The sequence below is a fragment of the Macaca thibetana genome, chromosome 3 (genome assembly GCF_024542745.1).
Source record: "Macaca thibetana thibetana isolate TM-01 chromosome 3, ASM2454274v1, whole genome shotgun sequence".
Taxonomy (NCBI): domain Eukaryota; kingdom Metazoa; phylum Chordata; class Mammalia; order Primates; family Cercopithecidae; genus Macaca; species Macaca thibetana.
In genome coordinates this window covers 17,200,287-17,216,609 of record NC_065580.1, presented here as the reverse complement: position 1 = coordinate 17,216,609, position 16,323 = coordinate 17,200,287, and the positions used below count along the sequence as shown (strand labels likewise).

At 42.1% G+C, this 16,323-nt stretch overlaps 1 protein-coding gene across 1 annotated transcript; it reads left to right on the top strand.

The window, feature by feature from the left end:
- Positions 1-8,351: 8,351 nt before the first annotated feature.
- Positions 8,352-15,678, top strand: TAS2R5 (taste 2 receptor member 5). The gene has a single exon (XM_050782274.1). It carries the CDS (start codon positions 9,450-9,452, stop codon positions 10,608-10,610), a length of 1,161 nt encoding a protein of 386 aa, XP_050638231.1. The 5' UTR covers positions 8,352-9,449; the 3' UTR covers positions 10,611-15,678.
- The last annotated feature ends 645 nt before the right edge of the window (positions 15,679-16,323 follow it).

The window sequence follows — 16,323 nt, the reverse complement described above, 5'->3', positions numbered from 1 at the left end:
CCATGTTTCTTGCTTCCTTCAGGAGCTCTTGTAGGGCAGTCCTGGTGGTGACAAAATCTCTCAGCATTTGCTTATCTGTAAAGGATTTTATTTCTCCTTCACTTATGAAACTTAGTTTGGCTGGATATGAAATTCTGGGTTGAAAATTCTTTTTTTTTTTTTTTTTTTTTTTTTTTTTTTTGACGCGGAGTCTTGCTCTGTGCCCCAGGCTGGAGTGCAATGGCGCGATCTCGGCTCACTGCAAGCTCCGCTCCCCCCGGGTTCACGCCATTCTCTTGCCTCAGCCTCCCGAGTAGCTGGGACTACAGGCGCCCGCCACCTCGCCTGGCTAATTTTCTTGTATTTTTAGTAGAGACGGGGTTTCACCGTGTTAGCCAGGATGGTCTCGATCTCCTGACCTCATGATCCGCCCGTCTCGGCCTCCCAAAGTGCTGGGATTACAGGCTTGAGCCACTGCGCCCGGCCGAAAATTCTTTTCTTTATGAATGTTGAATATTGGCCCCCACTTTCTTCTGGCTTGTAGAGTTTCTGCTGAGAGATCCACTGTTAGTCTGATGGGCTTCCCTTTGTGTGTAACCTGACCTTTCTCTCTGGCTGCCCTTAACAATTTTTCCTTCATTTCAACTTTGCTGAATCTGACAATTATGCCTTGGAGTTGCTCTTCTCGAGGATAATCTTTGTGGCATTCTCTGTATTTCCTGAATTTGAGTGTTGGCCTGCCTTGCTAGGTTTGGGAAGTTCTCCTGGATAATATCCTGCAGAGTGTTTTCCAACTTGGTTCCATTCTCCCTGTCACTTTCAGGTACACCAATCAGACGTAGATTTGATCTTTTCACATAGTCCCATCTTTTCACATAGTCCCATATTTCTTGGAGGTTTTGTTCATTTCTTTTTACTCTTTTTTCTCTAAACTTCTCTTCTCGCTTCATTTGATCTTCAATCACTGAAGGCCTTTCTTCCAGTTGATCGAATCAGTTACTGAAGCTTGTGTATTCATCATGTAGTTCTTGTGCCATGGTTTTCAGCTCCATCAGGTCATGTAAGGACTTCTCTACACTGGTTATTCTAGTTAGCCATTCGTCTAATCTTTTTTCAAGGTTTTTAGCTTCTTTGCAATGGGTTTGAATATCCTCCTTTAGGTCGGAGAAGTTTGTTATGACCGATCTTCTGAAGCCTTCTTCTCTCAACTTGTCAAAATCATTCTCCATCCAGCTTTGTTCCATTGCTGGCAAGGAGCTGCAATCCTTTGTGGGAGAAGAGACACTCCGATTTTTAGAATTTTCAGCTTTTCTGCTCTAGTTTCTCCCCATCTTTGTGGTTTTATCTACCTTTGGTCTTTGATGATGGTGACATACAAATGGGGTTTTGGTGTGGATGCCCTTTCTGTTTGTTAGTTTTCCTTCTAACAGTCAGGACCCTCAGCTGCAGGTCTGTTGGAGTTTGCTGGAGGTCCACTCCAGACCCTGTTTGCCTGGGTATCACAAAAGGAGGCTGCAGAACTGCAAATATTGCAGAACGGGAAATGTTGCTGCCTGATCGTTCCTCTGGAAGCTTCATCTCAGAAGGGCACCCGGCCATATGAGGTGTCAGTTGGCCCCTACTGGGAGGTGCCTCCAAGTTAGGCTTCTTGGGGGTCAGGGACCCACTTGAGGAGGCAGTCTGTCCGTTCACAGATCTCAAACTCCATGCGGGGAGAACTACTACTCTCTTCAAAGCTATCAGACAGGGACGTTTAAGTCTGCAGAAGTTTCTGCTGCCTTTTGTTCAGCTGTGCCCTGCCCCCAGAGGTGGAGCCTGCAAAGGCAGGCAGGCCTTCTTGAGCTGTGGTGGGCTCCACCCAGTTCCAGCTTCCTAGCCTCTTTGTTTACCTACTCAGGCCTCAGCAATGGCAGGCGCCCCTCCCCCAGCCTTGCCGCTGCCTTGCAGTTCGATCTCAGACTGCTGTGCTAGCAGTGAGCAAGGCTTTGTGGGCATGGGACCCTCCGAGCCAGGTGCGGGATATAATCTCCTGGTGTGCCGTTTGCTAAGACTGTTGGAAAAGCGCAGTATTAGGTTGGGAGTGACCCAATTTTCCAGGTACCGTCTGTCAAGCCTTCCCTTGGCTAGGAAAGGGAATTCCCTGACCCCTTGTGCTCCCCGGGTGAGGTGATGCCCTGCCCTGCTTTGGCTCACGGTCCGTGGGCTGCAACCCCTGTCCTGCACCCACTGTCTGACAAGCCCCAGTGAGATGAACCCGGTACCTCAGTTGGAAATGCAGAAAGCACCTGTCTTCTGCGTCGCTCACGCTGGGAGCTGTAAACTGGAGCTGTTCCTATTTGGTCATCTTGGAACCTCCCCTCAAAAATTTCAGGGATTTTAAAAGCTTCTTTATATTGCTTAAATTTCATTTAAACATTTCTAAACATGTCTGGCTTTGGGTTTCCTTGATAATTGTTACTAGCATTCTGTTGATGAACCATTTTCAATTGTTAAAAAAAGAGAAAAGATTACTAGAAAGGGGTCTTTTAAAGCTTGAATGTAATGTAACTTTTAAGGTAGCGTCAAAAGCTACAGTCTTCAGGTGAAATTGAAGCTTACTGAAGGCATTTAAAATAAATTTTCCAATAATATAATTTTTTTTTACAAGTTAAAACTGGAGATGGATTATCTAGTCTAGTTCACTGGTTCTCAAAGAGAGCCAGGAGGGTGAGAAGTATGTCAGAGTCTGTTGGGAATTTTTATTTTTCACATTTTATATACCCTGTTTTCATTCCTTCTGAATGTGGGAGTGGAAGGGGGAAGTGGAATTTGACAAAACTCCCTAGGGTTTTGAATATTGTGGTCTAAGGAAAGGCACAGATATACATTTATTTCCCCCTCTAAGAGAAGACCCCAAGGCCAGTTTTACTCCATGAGGAAAATAGTGTGAAAAGAAATTCCATGTTTGTGTAAGAATTTGCCTGGCATAGAAATTAACAAGAGAGTGATATGGGTTAATGGGGGTGGGAGAAGAGGAGAGGAAACGGGAGACATGAGGGTAAGGTCAATAGCAGGAGGAGAGGTGCAGTCTGTATACCCTCCTCCCCATGCCTGGTGGAGGTGTGAGGTCAACATCACTTCACCATGTTATGATTGTTCACTGTGTTATGTCTATGTGGATATATGGCCTCTGGGAAATGGGGTGACTGCAACTCTGCCTTCGGTCAGTAGGAAGGAGTCAGGAGCTCTGGGCAAATGACTGGGTGTGTGCACAGCTAGCTTGCAAATGAGATATCTAAACACAGGTGCATACTTGATTGGTCTGATAACATTTCTGACCTATTTTAAATATGGAAAAATTATTTGTCTTGATTTTGCTGCTTTCACAGATGCGACAATGACTATGGTTATGATCTGAACTCCAGGTATCTCAAGAGAAGAAATAGCTAAACATTGATATTACTCAGAAAAGACCTCTCCTAACTCCCACCTACCCCTTTACATCTTTGACTTCTTGTGTTTTAAAGGCCTGGATTAATCAATCTCTCCTCTTTATACATGCTTTCCAGACATTCTGGAATTATTCAGAACTGGACACCTGTGTCTAGAATCAGTAGCTCAGTTCATCCTGGATTTGCATACTGTGAATAACAGACTTCAGGTGTTCTCTGACTTTATTGAAAGTAGTAGTTAGGGAGAGAAATCACCAGGGAAGGAAAGAAAAATAACACTAATTAGACTATTTGGGAAGCAACAGGCTAGGTAATTTGTTTTATCATCACAATAGCCCTGTGAAGTAAACATTATCATTTTTATAGAGGGGCAACTGAAGCTCAGAGGGGTTAATTGGCTTGTCTAAGGACCTAGCTGCTAACTGGTTGAGTTGGGAGCACCCCCAAATCTGCCTGACTTCAAAACGCATTGCCTTTCTCTGCATGGCCACAAGTGATTAATACATGTAACAGAAAGCTAGTCTTGAGGCCTGTGTCCCATTGAGGGCCGGTACTAGCCTGAATATGTGAACTCTTTGACTTGGATGGGCAGACACTCAGAAAGCCCTGTCTGTAGTCTGTGCTGCTTGACCTTTTCCTTAGCATGATCTTGCAATGTTATGGGAACACCTCAGTGTCTTCTGGATATGCACAATTCTCATTGCTAAATGCTAAAAATGTGATTCTCAATGCTAAAAATGTAATTATTATATCTGAGTTTTATTTCAATTTTGAAAATGTTTTTATTTCATTGTATTTTATAATATTTTATAGAAAAGTTGCAGAATGAGTACAGAGAGTTCAAACATCATCCTCACCCAGTTTCTGCTAATATTTATAGCTTACCATCACCATGGTACGGTTGCATTTAGTATCTCTAGTCTGTGTCGGTTTCTCAGCTCTTTTTAAAATTACCCTGCCAGTTTTAAACGATGACTATTCAGGCATTTTGTAGAACGTCCCTCCATTTGGGTTTGTCTGATATTTTTCTCAGACTGAGGTAAAGTGCCCTACTCATCACGTTTGGAGTTCTGTGATATCAACATGACTGGTCACTGGTGACGTTAACCCACTTGGTGAAGGTGGTGTCTGCCAGGAACATTGTAAAGTTACGATTTTTTCCCCCATTTCCACACTTTGTTCGTTGGGAGCAAGTCATTATGTCCAGTACAAACTCAGAGGGAGGGAAATTATGCTGCACCTCCTGGAGGGTTCCCCACATTTTGCCTGCTATAGTTAAAAATTCTCAGCCCTCCAAATTTCGTATTCATAAAAGCACACAAAAATAACTCCCCGGGCCGGGCGGGGTAGCTCACACCTGTAATCCCAGCGCTCTGGGAGGCTGAGGCGGGTGGATCACGAAGGTCAGGAGATCGAGACTATCCTGGATAACACTGTGAAACCCCGTTTCTACTAAAAATACAGAAAATTAGCCGGGCGTGGTGGCGGGCGCCTGTAGTCCCAGCTACTCGGGAGGCTGAGGCAGGAGAATGGCGTGAACCCGGGAGGCGGAGCTTGCAGTGAGCCGAGATCGCACCACTGCACTCCAGACAGAGGGAGACTCCGTCGGATAGGACAGGACAGGACAGGACAGGGCAGGCTCCCGCTCTCTCATCTGCAGTCTCCTCACTAGCCCGCTTTTACTCTATTCACTTCCCTGCCCTGAGCAACGTTGCCGATACTGGTCGTCTTGTTCCTCAGAATTGTGGTCTTTGCTGCACACAGCACCCTCCACGGTGTAGTTTGTGCTTCCTCCTGTCTCCGAACGCCTAAATTGCAGCACCAAAAAGGCCACAATGACTGGTGAGCAAGACTCCTCTTCTTCATGTTTGTGAGGAAGGAGGCTGGCAAGACTGTGAATTTGTGTACATTTATAAATTGTGTTCTTGTTACACATGCTTATTAAAAACGTGCTTGATCTGTTCCGTTTCTGACTATCTGAACTAATTCAGCTCATTAAGGTTTACGGCCACATCTTCTACAGCGGCGTTGCCTTGACGCCATCTAGTGGCAAAATAGGAACAAGTCTGAGAAGCATTTTAAGAAGTCTTGAGTACAGGAATACAGAAGATTTGCAAGAGAGATGTAGAATAGGGGATGGAAGATGGAACTGTACTGAGTGGTAGCAGGACAGGGTGATTTTTTGGGTGAAAGTGCCAGGTTTTGGAAACCAATGCTTGTTCTTTGTTTAATATTCTTATTATAGACTGCTCTGTTGACGCTGAGTGTAAAGCCATAACTTGCCCGTAGGAGGGTGTCTTTGGATGCTTGCATCCCACTTGATCTTTCATCAGCTTTCTTTTCTTGGTTCAGGTACTGGTAAAGTAGCTGAGGGCTCAGAGCCGTGGGGAATAGGAGCATGAATAGAAGGGACTTTGGTACAAAGACTCATGGTAGTATAATGCCAGACACACATTTTGGTTGTGTCAAAAGTAAAAACCATACTGTTGCTCTGGTAAAGTGGATGGCACGGAGGCTGTTACTCTCCACATACACCCCTTCATTGCACCTCTTGGTGTGGATGCCGATAGGCTGAACAGTTCTGCGTGGAGATGAAGTAGCAGCCGTGGTTCACAGATTTCTCTCCTGCCTCACCTCTCCTAGAATTTGTTACTCAGCAGTTGACATTTATCCTGTCTTCTCTTGTTTTTGCTTGTTTGCTCACCCTATCCTTCCATTTGTTTTCATTGTTATTGCAATAAGCCTTTGCATAGGTGTAAATATAGCTCTCATGTTTATATATTCAAATTACAAACATATTAAAACCATTAATTACTTGCCTCGTCCACCAGAACGTAAGCTCCATGAGAGCAGCAACTTTGTTTCTTTCCACTGTATCCCAAGAGCTTGGAACAGAGGACTGGCACATAGTAGTCATTAATAAATATTGGTTAAATAATTGAAAAATGTCATGCTTTCCCCCTTTTTTTTTTTTTTTTTTGAGACGGAGTCTCGCTCTGTCGCCCAGGCTGGAGTGCAATGGTGCAATCTCGGCTCACTGCAATCTCCACCTCCTGGGTTCAGGCAATTCTCCTGCCTCAGCCTCCTGAGTAGCTGGGACTACAGGCCTGTGCCACCACGCCCAGCTAAGTTTTGTATTTTTAGTAGAGACGGGGTTTTACCATGTTGGCCAGGATGGTCTCGAATTCCTAACCCCAAGTGATCCACTTGCCTTGGCCTCCCAAAGTGCTGGGATTACAGGTGTGAGCCACTGCGCCCGGCCCATGCTTTCCCTTTATGTAACATGAGTTGCCTTGCATTTGCCACTGTTTAAATTCTCAGAATGTCTTACTTAGGTTTTGTGGAGTTAGGTCGGGTGGAAGTAGGATTTCAAGAGACTGTGCTCTAGGCTGTCTGGAGTTTAGTTCTTTCCTTCAGAAGGCCATTCTGTAATTGTGTCTCTGTAACTAATCTCAGATCTCAGGCCAGTGTCAGGTAGATGTAAGTGAAGGAGGGATTGTTACCTTCAAGAACGTTTCTTCTGTTCACAGTTGTAACATCTTTACCAGAGAAGGGATTTCAGACAGTAACAAAATCTGAGTTGTGAGAAGTGAAATGCTCTGCCATGATACTAATACCATCCTCAGGGATTCTGACACAGCCAAGAGCAGTACATGTTAATCAGCACTAAAGCAGGGCATCTCCTGATTCAGCACTGAGACCCTCCCCTCCCCAGCCACGTTGGCTGCTGCCCTAGGATTGCTGATGCCCATTGCAGTGGCTGAATTTCTCATTGGCCTGGTTAGAAATGGAGTCCCTATGTCTGGAGTTTTAGAGAATGGGTCAAAAAAAAAAAAAATGTAAGAAGTTCCTATAAATCCTCATGATTCTGGTAAGTAGCCACTTTCTCCTACTCAGGCTGATCATGTTGCACGTAAGTCTGTTTCCACTTTCCCAGAGCAGTGGTTGGCTTTATTATCTTCATGTCTTCTGAGTCCTGGTAAGCCAGGCCAACATGCAGTTTGCCACTTTCTTCAGTGGCTTCTGCTGCATGGAGATCATGACCTTTGCCCCGCTGACTTCTTGTAGCTGAAAAGGCTGGGTTTTTGGTTTTTGCTAGTGTCTTTCAAGATCACTTTTTATTTCTCAGCTTCTGTTGGCTGGATGCTTTAAAAACCATTAACAGGAAACAGCAACATCCTGCAACCCATTTTAAATCTGTTATTTTTATAGATTGCAGTCCAGTGCAGGAAACTGGTTGCTATTTGTGATGTTTCTGCTCCACTTGTCTTTTTGTATAGACATCACAGGAAGATGGAGGACCACACAGCTGTCAGGAGGAGGCTCAAGCCAAGGTGCTCATTGCTCTGAACTTCCCCTTTTACATGGTTTCTGCCTTGGCCAGCCACTTTCCCATAACCTTCTAATCTCCTTCTGATCTCACCATTCTTGCCATCTCTGCAAAGCTCATGGCTGTCTATACTTCACTTTCCTCTGTTGTAATGGTTATGAGGAATCAGACTTGTCAGAGAATTCTGTAGGAGATGAGATGTGTTTGGAAACCCTAGAGGCCATGGCTTGGGAGAAGGATCTAATCAGGTCCTTAACTGTATCATTGACAACAGTAGAAATAACTAGATTTTAGAAAAATAAAATTTTTATTCTCAATTCTTCTTATTTCTTCTTTGATTTTGAAGCAAAATGAAAGGGTAACATGAAAAACAGGCTAGAAACTGGACCTTATTGCTCTATAAGCAATGCAAATCACATCATTTTAATAAACTACTGAAGTCAAAACTGAGTTTTCATATTTTGCATGGAAAGTATCACATTTTTAAAAATTACTGCAGATAATCTAATTTTCCTTGCCAATACGCTATGTTTTTGATAAAAGGAAGTAGAAAATAGCTATAGTTTGAAACTAATGTATTTTAAAAAGAGGTGAACCTGTATGTTAATTGCTGGATATTTTTTAGGCAAGCACTTTTCTTAGTGGAATTAGCTAAATTATTATCTCAATTTTCCATGTGGTTTAGCCTCTCAACACTTGTAGTAAACTAGTCTGTCAAAAACCTTTCTTTATATTTCTGGATACTTTGATTTTTTGACACCAGACTAGCTTTCTGGAAACATGCCAGTTGGCTACCAGGATCTGTGGCAAATTCTACTGCCAGGCTAGATTGGGGCAGGTGGGCAGAGAGAGGCACTATGTCTCTATCAGAAAGTCGCCAAAGAAACCCAGCTTTTGGACAGGTTCAAGCCTCATCTAGATTTTTAGGCCAGTAGAAGATCGTGACCTTCTCTGCCCCTCCATAGCCTACAGCCAGAGTTTTAGAGTGCTAGGTCTTGCAGCTGGGTGGAGATGATGTACAATGAATGCCACCTGGAGGCAGGGACTGTGTATTACAATGGCACTATCCCCAGTGCCTAGTACACTAGTTTGACACAAAATAAGCACTCTGTAAATTTAATCCGAAGGAATGGAAATCTAGTCCTACAATCCATTCAGTTATTATTAGAGCAACTGAGGCCCAGAGAGGGGCAGTGGCCTGCCTGCCTACAGCTTCATAGAGAATTCTCAGCATGCTTACTTTTTTTTCTTTTTTTTCTTTTTTGAGGTAGAGTCTTGCTCTGTCGCCCAGGCTGGAGTGCAGTGGTGCAATCTCGGCTCACTGCAGTTTCCATCTCCTGGGTTCAAGTGATTCTCCTGCCTCAGCCTCCCGAGTAGCTGGGACTACAGGCAGCCACCACCATGCCTGGATAATTTTTATATTTTTAGTAGAGATGGGGTTTCACCATGTTGGCCAAGCTGGTCTCAAACTCCTGGCCTCAGGTGATCCACCCGCCTTGGCCTCCCAAAGTGTTGGGAGTACAGGTGTGAGCCACCATGCCCGGCCCAATGTTGTTTTTATGAAAATAAAATTTCTTTTTTTATATATAGCATATGAGCTCATAACTGGCACTATATAGCACCTGAGCATGTTTTGATTTGATCTTTCTTGTTGAGGGGCCTTGCTACATTATATCCTGGTGTCTAGACTTTGGCCCACGACCTTTGAGATGGAGAGCCAGTGTCTCTGGTACTGTTGGCAATCTCTGGGTCTACACCCAGAGTTCATTCATGTAGATGCAAATACAGAGCGTGTCATAACTTTCAACCTCTCTGTTCCTCGTCACAGCTGTTCAGTCTTGCTTGAAGACAGATTACAGAGGGATAAGGCCAAATCCAGATTCTGTGGTGTGCAAATTTACCCTGGTGTGTTATTGCTGCTGGGGGATCTGAGCTCAGCCAGGAGCAGTGAGAGCCTCCCCTCCCCCGTCATGCTGAGCGCTGGCCTAGGACTGCTGATGCTGGTGGCCGTGATTGAATTTCTCATCGGTTTAATTGGAAATGGAATCCTTGTGGTCTGGAGTTTAAGAGAATGGATCAGAAAATTCAGCTGGTCCTCATATAACCTCATTATCCTGGGCCTGGCTGGCTGCCGGTTTCTCCTGCAGTGGCTGATCATTTTGGACTTAACCTTGTTTCCCCTTTTCCAGAGCAGCCGTTGGCTTCGCTATCTTAATGTCTTCTGGGTCCTGGTAAGCCAGGCCAGCTTGTGGTTTGCCACCTTCCTCAGTGTCTTCTATTGCAAGAAGATCACCACCTTTGATCGCCCTGCCTACTTGTGGCTGAAGCAGAGGGCCTATAACCTGAGTCTGTGGTGCCTTCTGGGCTACTTTATAATCAGTTTGTTACTTACAGTCCAAGTTGGCTTAACGGTCCATCATCCTCCCCAAGGAAACAGCAGCATTCGTTATCCCTTTGAACACTGGCAGTACCTGTATGTATTTCAGCTCAATTCTGGAAGTTATTTGCCTTTAATGGTGTTTCTTGTTTCCTCTGGGATGCTGATTATCTCTTTGTATACACACCACAAGAAGATGAAGGTCCATTTAGCTGGTAGGGGGGATGCCCGGGCCAAGGCTCACATCACTGCCCTGAAGTCCTTGGGCTGCTTCCTCTTACTTCACCTGGTTTATATCGTGGCCAGCCCCTTCTCCATCACCTCCAAGACTTATCCTCCTGATCTCACCAGTGTCTTCATCTGGGAGACACTCATGGCGGCCTATCCTTCTCTTCATTCTCTCATGTTGATCATGGGGATTCCTAGGGTGAAGCAGACTTGTCAGAAGATCCTGTGGAAGACAGTGTGTGCTTGGAGATGCTGGGGCCCATGATCTAGGAAGAAAAGTGTGGTCAGGGCACTCTTGGGACGCTCTTTTGATAGCTGTCTGTAAGGGAGCTGCCTTCCATGTCTTTTAAGATTTTCCTTCTTTTACACCAATTTAATGAATGAGCAACAGAAAATACAGATCAAAACTCAATACTATTTCTCTTTTGGCAATGCAAAGTACATTTTTTTAATGTACCACAGAAATCAAGGGTAGGGCTTCATGTTTGGTAAAAGAGGTATTATATTCTCTCTACGTATAGCAAATAATTCATATATAAATGGTGTTTTTCCTATTATAGAAAACAGAGATTAGGAACAATTCTGTCTACATGTAGCAAATAATTCATATATAAATTTTGTTTTTCCTAGTATAGAAAACAGAGATTAGGAACAATTATAGTGATCATTAATTTTTATGAAATTTCACCTGTACATTAATGTTAGTCATTTTAGATATGCTTTTTAAAAAGTATCAAATAATGTCCCCATTTCTCTGCTGTAATGAGTCTAATTATCTAACTGAAAAACAAAACAAAACATCTTTATATTTCTGGAAGTTTCTTTGAGCCCTAACCTTGGCTTTCAGAATAAAAGTCTGTTGGATGCCATGATCTGTATTAAGCTCCAAGGCCCAGGACCTGGAGTGGGGCAACATGAGGGTGAGGAGCACTTGCTTCTGCTTAAAAAAAAACAGACTGCTTTTGAAGAGGTCATGCTGTCTGCTCTTCAGTCATTTAGCCATTGTGCCTGTCTACTGTGGCCTCACCACAGCCTACAGTCAGTTCTAGTGTGCCGGGTCTTTGAGGTGGAGTGAGATCATTTAGAATGCCAGATCCATGGCAGCAAGAACCATGTCTGTTTTTATTTTCTCCCATGTCTCTGTGACTAGAACACTGCCTATCGCATAATAAACACTTAATACATATTTTGTAAATGATTGAGTAGCTGCTCTAACTGGTTTTATGATGCCTCCTTTGTATTATCGGTAAAGAAACTGAGGCCCAGAGAGGGGCGGTGGCCTGCCCAGGGTTTCATAGAGAGCCTGTGGCATTGCTAGGACTAGAGCTGTTTCTTGACTCCTGGTCCAGGGCTCTTTCCTTTACAACATACTACTTTCCTAACAAGCTAGCTTTGTCCTTCCCTCCTTGGAACCCCATGCCTCTTTCTATAGACTCTTCTATGCCCCTCTTTCTCTACCTTCTTTCTAGCCTTCTTTGTTTCAGTTCCAGGGGATCTGAAATCCAAAGAACAACACTTGATGTTCTTAAACTTTTTTTTTTCACTTCCTATGATCAAGGAAGTGAAAATCTATTCATTAATATATTCTCTCAAACCTATCTTTTTCTTACCTGAAACTGAGAATCGAGGTACATGCTGGGCACGTGTGGATAGCAGTCATCACACAGCGGGAGACTGGTTCCACTGCCACTGTGAACTGTGTGAGGTCAAGTACCATATTTTGTGTCCTGGGAAGGATCATATTCATTCCTTTTAAAAATAAAGGTGCTTCTGCTTGGTTATATTTTTTTTATTAGGATGAATTTTCATTATGCCATTTCTACTTTTTTTACAGATGTCCTTTGTGACCAGTTGTAATAGTGACAATAGTATTTAACATTTGTATTGGGCTTTACATTTTACCAGACAATCTCATGTATAGTCCATTATCTCATTTGATTTTAATAGCAATCCTATGCAGTTAGCAATTTTATCCCCAAATCACAGGTGACACACCTCAGGCTGGAGTGATGATTTGCCCAAGATCATGAACTTGTAAATAATGCAGATGGGGCAGACCCAAATTTTTTGACTCCGAGTCTTGTACTCTTTCCAGTAAATCCTAAGTATCTCATTGTTCATACTTACAAGACTTCAAACTAGGATTAGCCTGTGGAACTTCCCTCAAGTTTATGAGTATTTTTACACACAGGCAATAAGCAACTAATCTTTCAAATTTGGTATTGATGGGATCTAAGATCTAAAATCACAACAGATCAAATTTTATGATCTGCTTTTCTTAGTGACAAGGTATGGAATCAACCTAAGTGTCCATCAACAAATGAACAGATGAGGAAAATATCGTGTATACATGTATGTGTATCTGTTTCATTTCTACTTTTCTGTACTGTTCAAATAGTTTTTAGCCATGCTCAAATATCACATTTTAACATTTGAACAGATAAAGAAAATGTGGTGTACATATGTATGTGTATATATGTATATACACACACAAAATGGAATATTATTCGGCTTTAAAAAAGAAGGAAATCCTGTCATTTGAAAAAATGTGGATGAACCTGGAGGATCATTATGCTAACTGAAAAAAGCCACATACAGAAAGACAAATACTGTAAGATCTCACAGATGTGTGGAATTTCAAAAAGCCAAACTCACAGAAGCACAGAGTAGGATGGTGGTTGCCAGGGGCTGGGAGCATGGGGGAAATGAGGAGATGTTTATCAAAGGGTACAGTTTCTGTTAGGCAGAATGAATAAGCTCTGAAGATCTAATGTACAGCATAGTGACTATAGTTAATAGAACCATATTATATACTTGAAATTTGCGAGAGAGTAGATGCTAAATGTTTTCGCTAACAACAACAACAAAGATAATTGTGAGGTGGTGGATATGTTAACTTGATTGTGGTAATCATTTCACAGTGTATACATATGTCAAAACACGTTATGTACTATAGATATATACCCTTTTTGTCAATCATTCCTCAATAAAGCAGAAAAAATTATTGCATTTTCCACATCACCTTTTGGGATTTGATTTCCTTCTTTTTCTGTCCACAATTTACCTTATGATGGGTATGAGACTGCTTTGTGTTTTAGCAAAGAAAACAAATTTGAAGGCAAATATATACTCTTGAATTGATTCTTATGTAATTGAATCTTTTGTAATTTGCATTCTTAGAGTTGCAGCTGGATCCGTGTGTGTGTGTGTGTGTGTGTGTGTGTGTGTGTGTGTGTAGATATTAATGGCCTTACATTTAATTATGTGATATGCTCTGTGGTGGTGTAGCTGAGAGATGTGAAGTGTTAAAAATGTGATATATGAGCATGGCTAAAAATGATTTGAAAACGATAGAAAGATAGAAAATGAACAGCAACGTTTTTCCCTCCCACCTTCCATTATTAGTCCCACAGACTGGATATAATTGTATCTTATCACTTGTGTTAGTTCTTTTATTGGTTATTTTTTATGACTCTAAGTAGTAAGATTTTGGTTCTCTTACTTGTCTTATCAGCTTTAAATTGTAACCTTTGAGTCTCATTCATCAGGTTTGGGGACTATCTCATTTTACCCCTGATCCATTTTCCTCTCCTAAATTTGATTAGTTTTATTTTGTCGTTCTAACAGTCATTACTTTTACAATTGTAAGTAATATATTTTCTACCCTGCTTTTTTGAACCATGCCTTATGACAGTATCCACAGAGTCCCAACTATGTAGGAGGAAGAAATTAGTGCTTCACCTGTCCTGCACTTCTCCCATATCCCGACTTCTGTCACCTATGGTATCAGTTATGAACAACATAGTCCAACTTCATATGACTTCAGGAAAAAATACACTATTGAAAGGAAATTGGCTAGATTATAGAACCAAGGAGAAGGCTGGAGGATCCACCCCAGAATGGGAACCAAGAGGGGTTAAATAAACAAGAACACAATCAAGTCACACTACAGGGACTGATGCCGGCACCGCCTCTCCCGTTCCGCTGTCAGCATTGTGTCCTTGACACTGCCACGGCTTCTGAGACTGTGTCTCTTTGAGCCATCCTGGGTGGGATTTTTGGCTGGCTGATTCTAGATCACAGGCCTGCCCTAGCTAACAGGCCCTGGGGTGAAAAAAGCCTGGTTTCCCTTTGGCTTCTGAAATATGCATTTTTAAATTAGGCGACATAAATTATTCCGCCATTGAATTAAGCAGCGGAATGGGTACAGCTCCTGGTGTGGAACTGATGCACTGGAAGGCCAACTCTAGAACTCTCACAGGAGATATGGCGAAGTAATAAAGAGATGGGAAATTTAAAAGCAAAGCAAAATGGCACACAGCAATAAAAGGACCCTCATAGGTATGACCGGAACCCCAGAAGGACATGGAAAAAATGAGCACAAGGAATGAAATATTTGAAGAATTAACGACCAAGAATTGAATTAAGTTAATGATGAAAAAAGACAGACAAAAAGGACTCAAAGGGTGTCAAAGAAGACAGATAAAGTGGGAGGAATTCATCACACTTAAACACATTGTAGAGATTTAAGAATATTGAAGTCAAAAGAAATTTATAAAATTTTGAAAGAACAGATCAAGAATCAGATTGACATTTCTCAGGAGAATACAGAACAAGAGTTTGCATGACATTTTTTTCTAGTAAATATTTTGTTCTTATTTTCAAGTAACACCAAGAAGAGAAGTTTAGAAATATTTTCCTGGCTAGCAACATATTTTATATTAATTACAAATGGAGAGTTAATTCTAAAAATGTCAGTGGAGGCTCAGTGGTTGATTATCATAAGGTTAGTAAGCAAATTCTGAAATATTTGAACAATCAAAGAAAATCCTGAAACTAAAGGATTTGGAGAGATTGTGATGTCAATACTCACAAATGAATTAAAAGAGTCAATGTGGCATAGAATTGGGGATGACTCTGGAGGGAAAAAAGTAGCACAAATAATTGCTAGTGCATTAGAATTTGTGAGAATGCAGTAAACAGGAAAAATTGAGCATTTCAACTGACTACAAAAGAAACAAACAGGGGGCTGGGTGCAGTGGCTCATGCCTGTAATCCCAGCACTTTGGGAGGCTGAGGTGGGCGGACCATAAGGTCAGGAGCTGGAGACCATCCTGGCTAACATGGTGAAACCCCGACTCTACTAAAAATACAAAAAATTAGCTGGGCGTAGTGGCAGGTGTCTGTAGTCCCAGCTACTCGGGAGGCTGAGGCAGGAGAATGGCGTGAACCCAGCAGGTGGAGCTTGCAGTGAGCGGAGATCGCACCACTGCACTCCAGTCTGGGCTACAGAACGAGACACTGTCTCAAAAAAGAAAAAAAAAAAAAAGAAAGATACCAACAGGATAAACTTTCTCCCAATTAAAGAGAAAGCCTTAGCAATATATGAGCATCTTAAGAAAGAAGCTGAAAACTTTGCTGCAGTGATCTCCTTTAGTGGAAGCTATTGGAGTGGCTTTCAGGACTTCCACATTCTACATACCTGTTGAGTTTTTGGTGAAACTGAGTGAAGATTAAATAGCAGCAAAAACATTCCTCCTGTGTTTTAAAAAGTGTATTGATAGATACAGTTGTACTCTGGTCCAGATTTTTGAATTTTACCTTTTTTAGTTGACAAATAGTAATTGTGTATATTCATGGGGTACCTAGTGATGTTTTGATCCACCTAATGTATTGTGATCACATCAGGGGATCTGAGCACATCTGTCATCTCAAACATTGATCATTTCTTTGTGTTGGGAACATTCAATATCCTCCTAGCTATGTGAAACAATATAATACATTATTGTTAACTATAGTCATCCTACACTGGTTCAGATTTTTAATTGTAATAAAATTAATGTCTAAAAATTAATTCCCTCAAAGATCTATACTTTGAAAGAAACATGAAACCGAGTATAAAGGCTGTGAATGATTGACTGACAGATGTTGAGTGCAAAGACTATAGAGATACATCATTCTAGGATTTTTATCAGCTT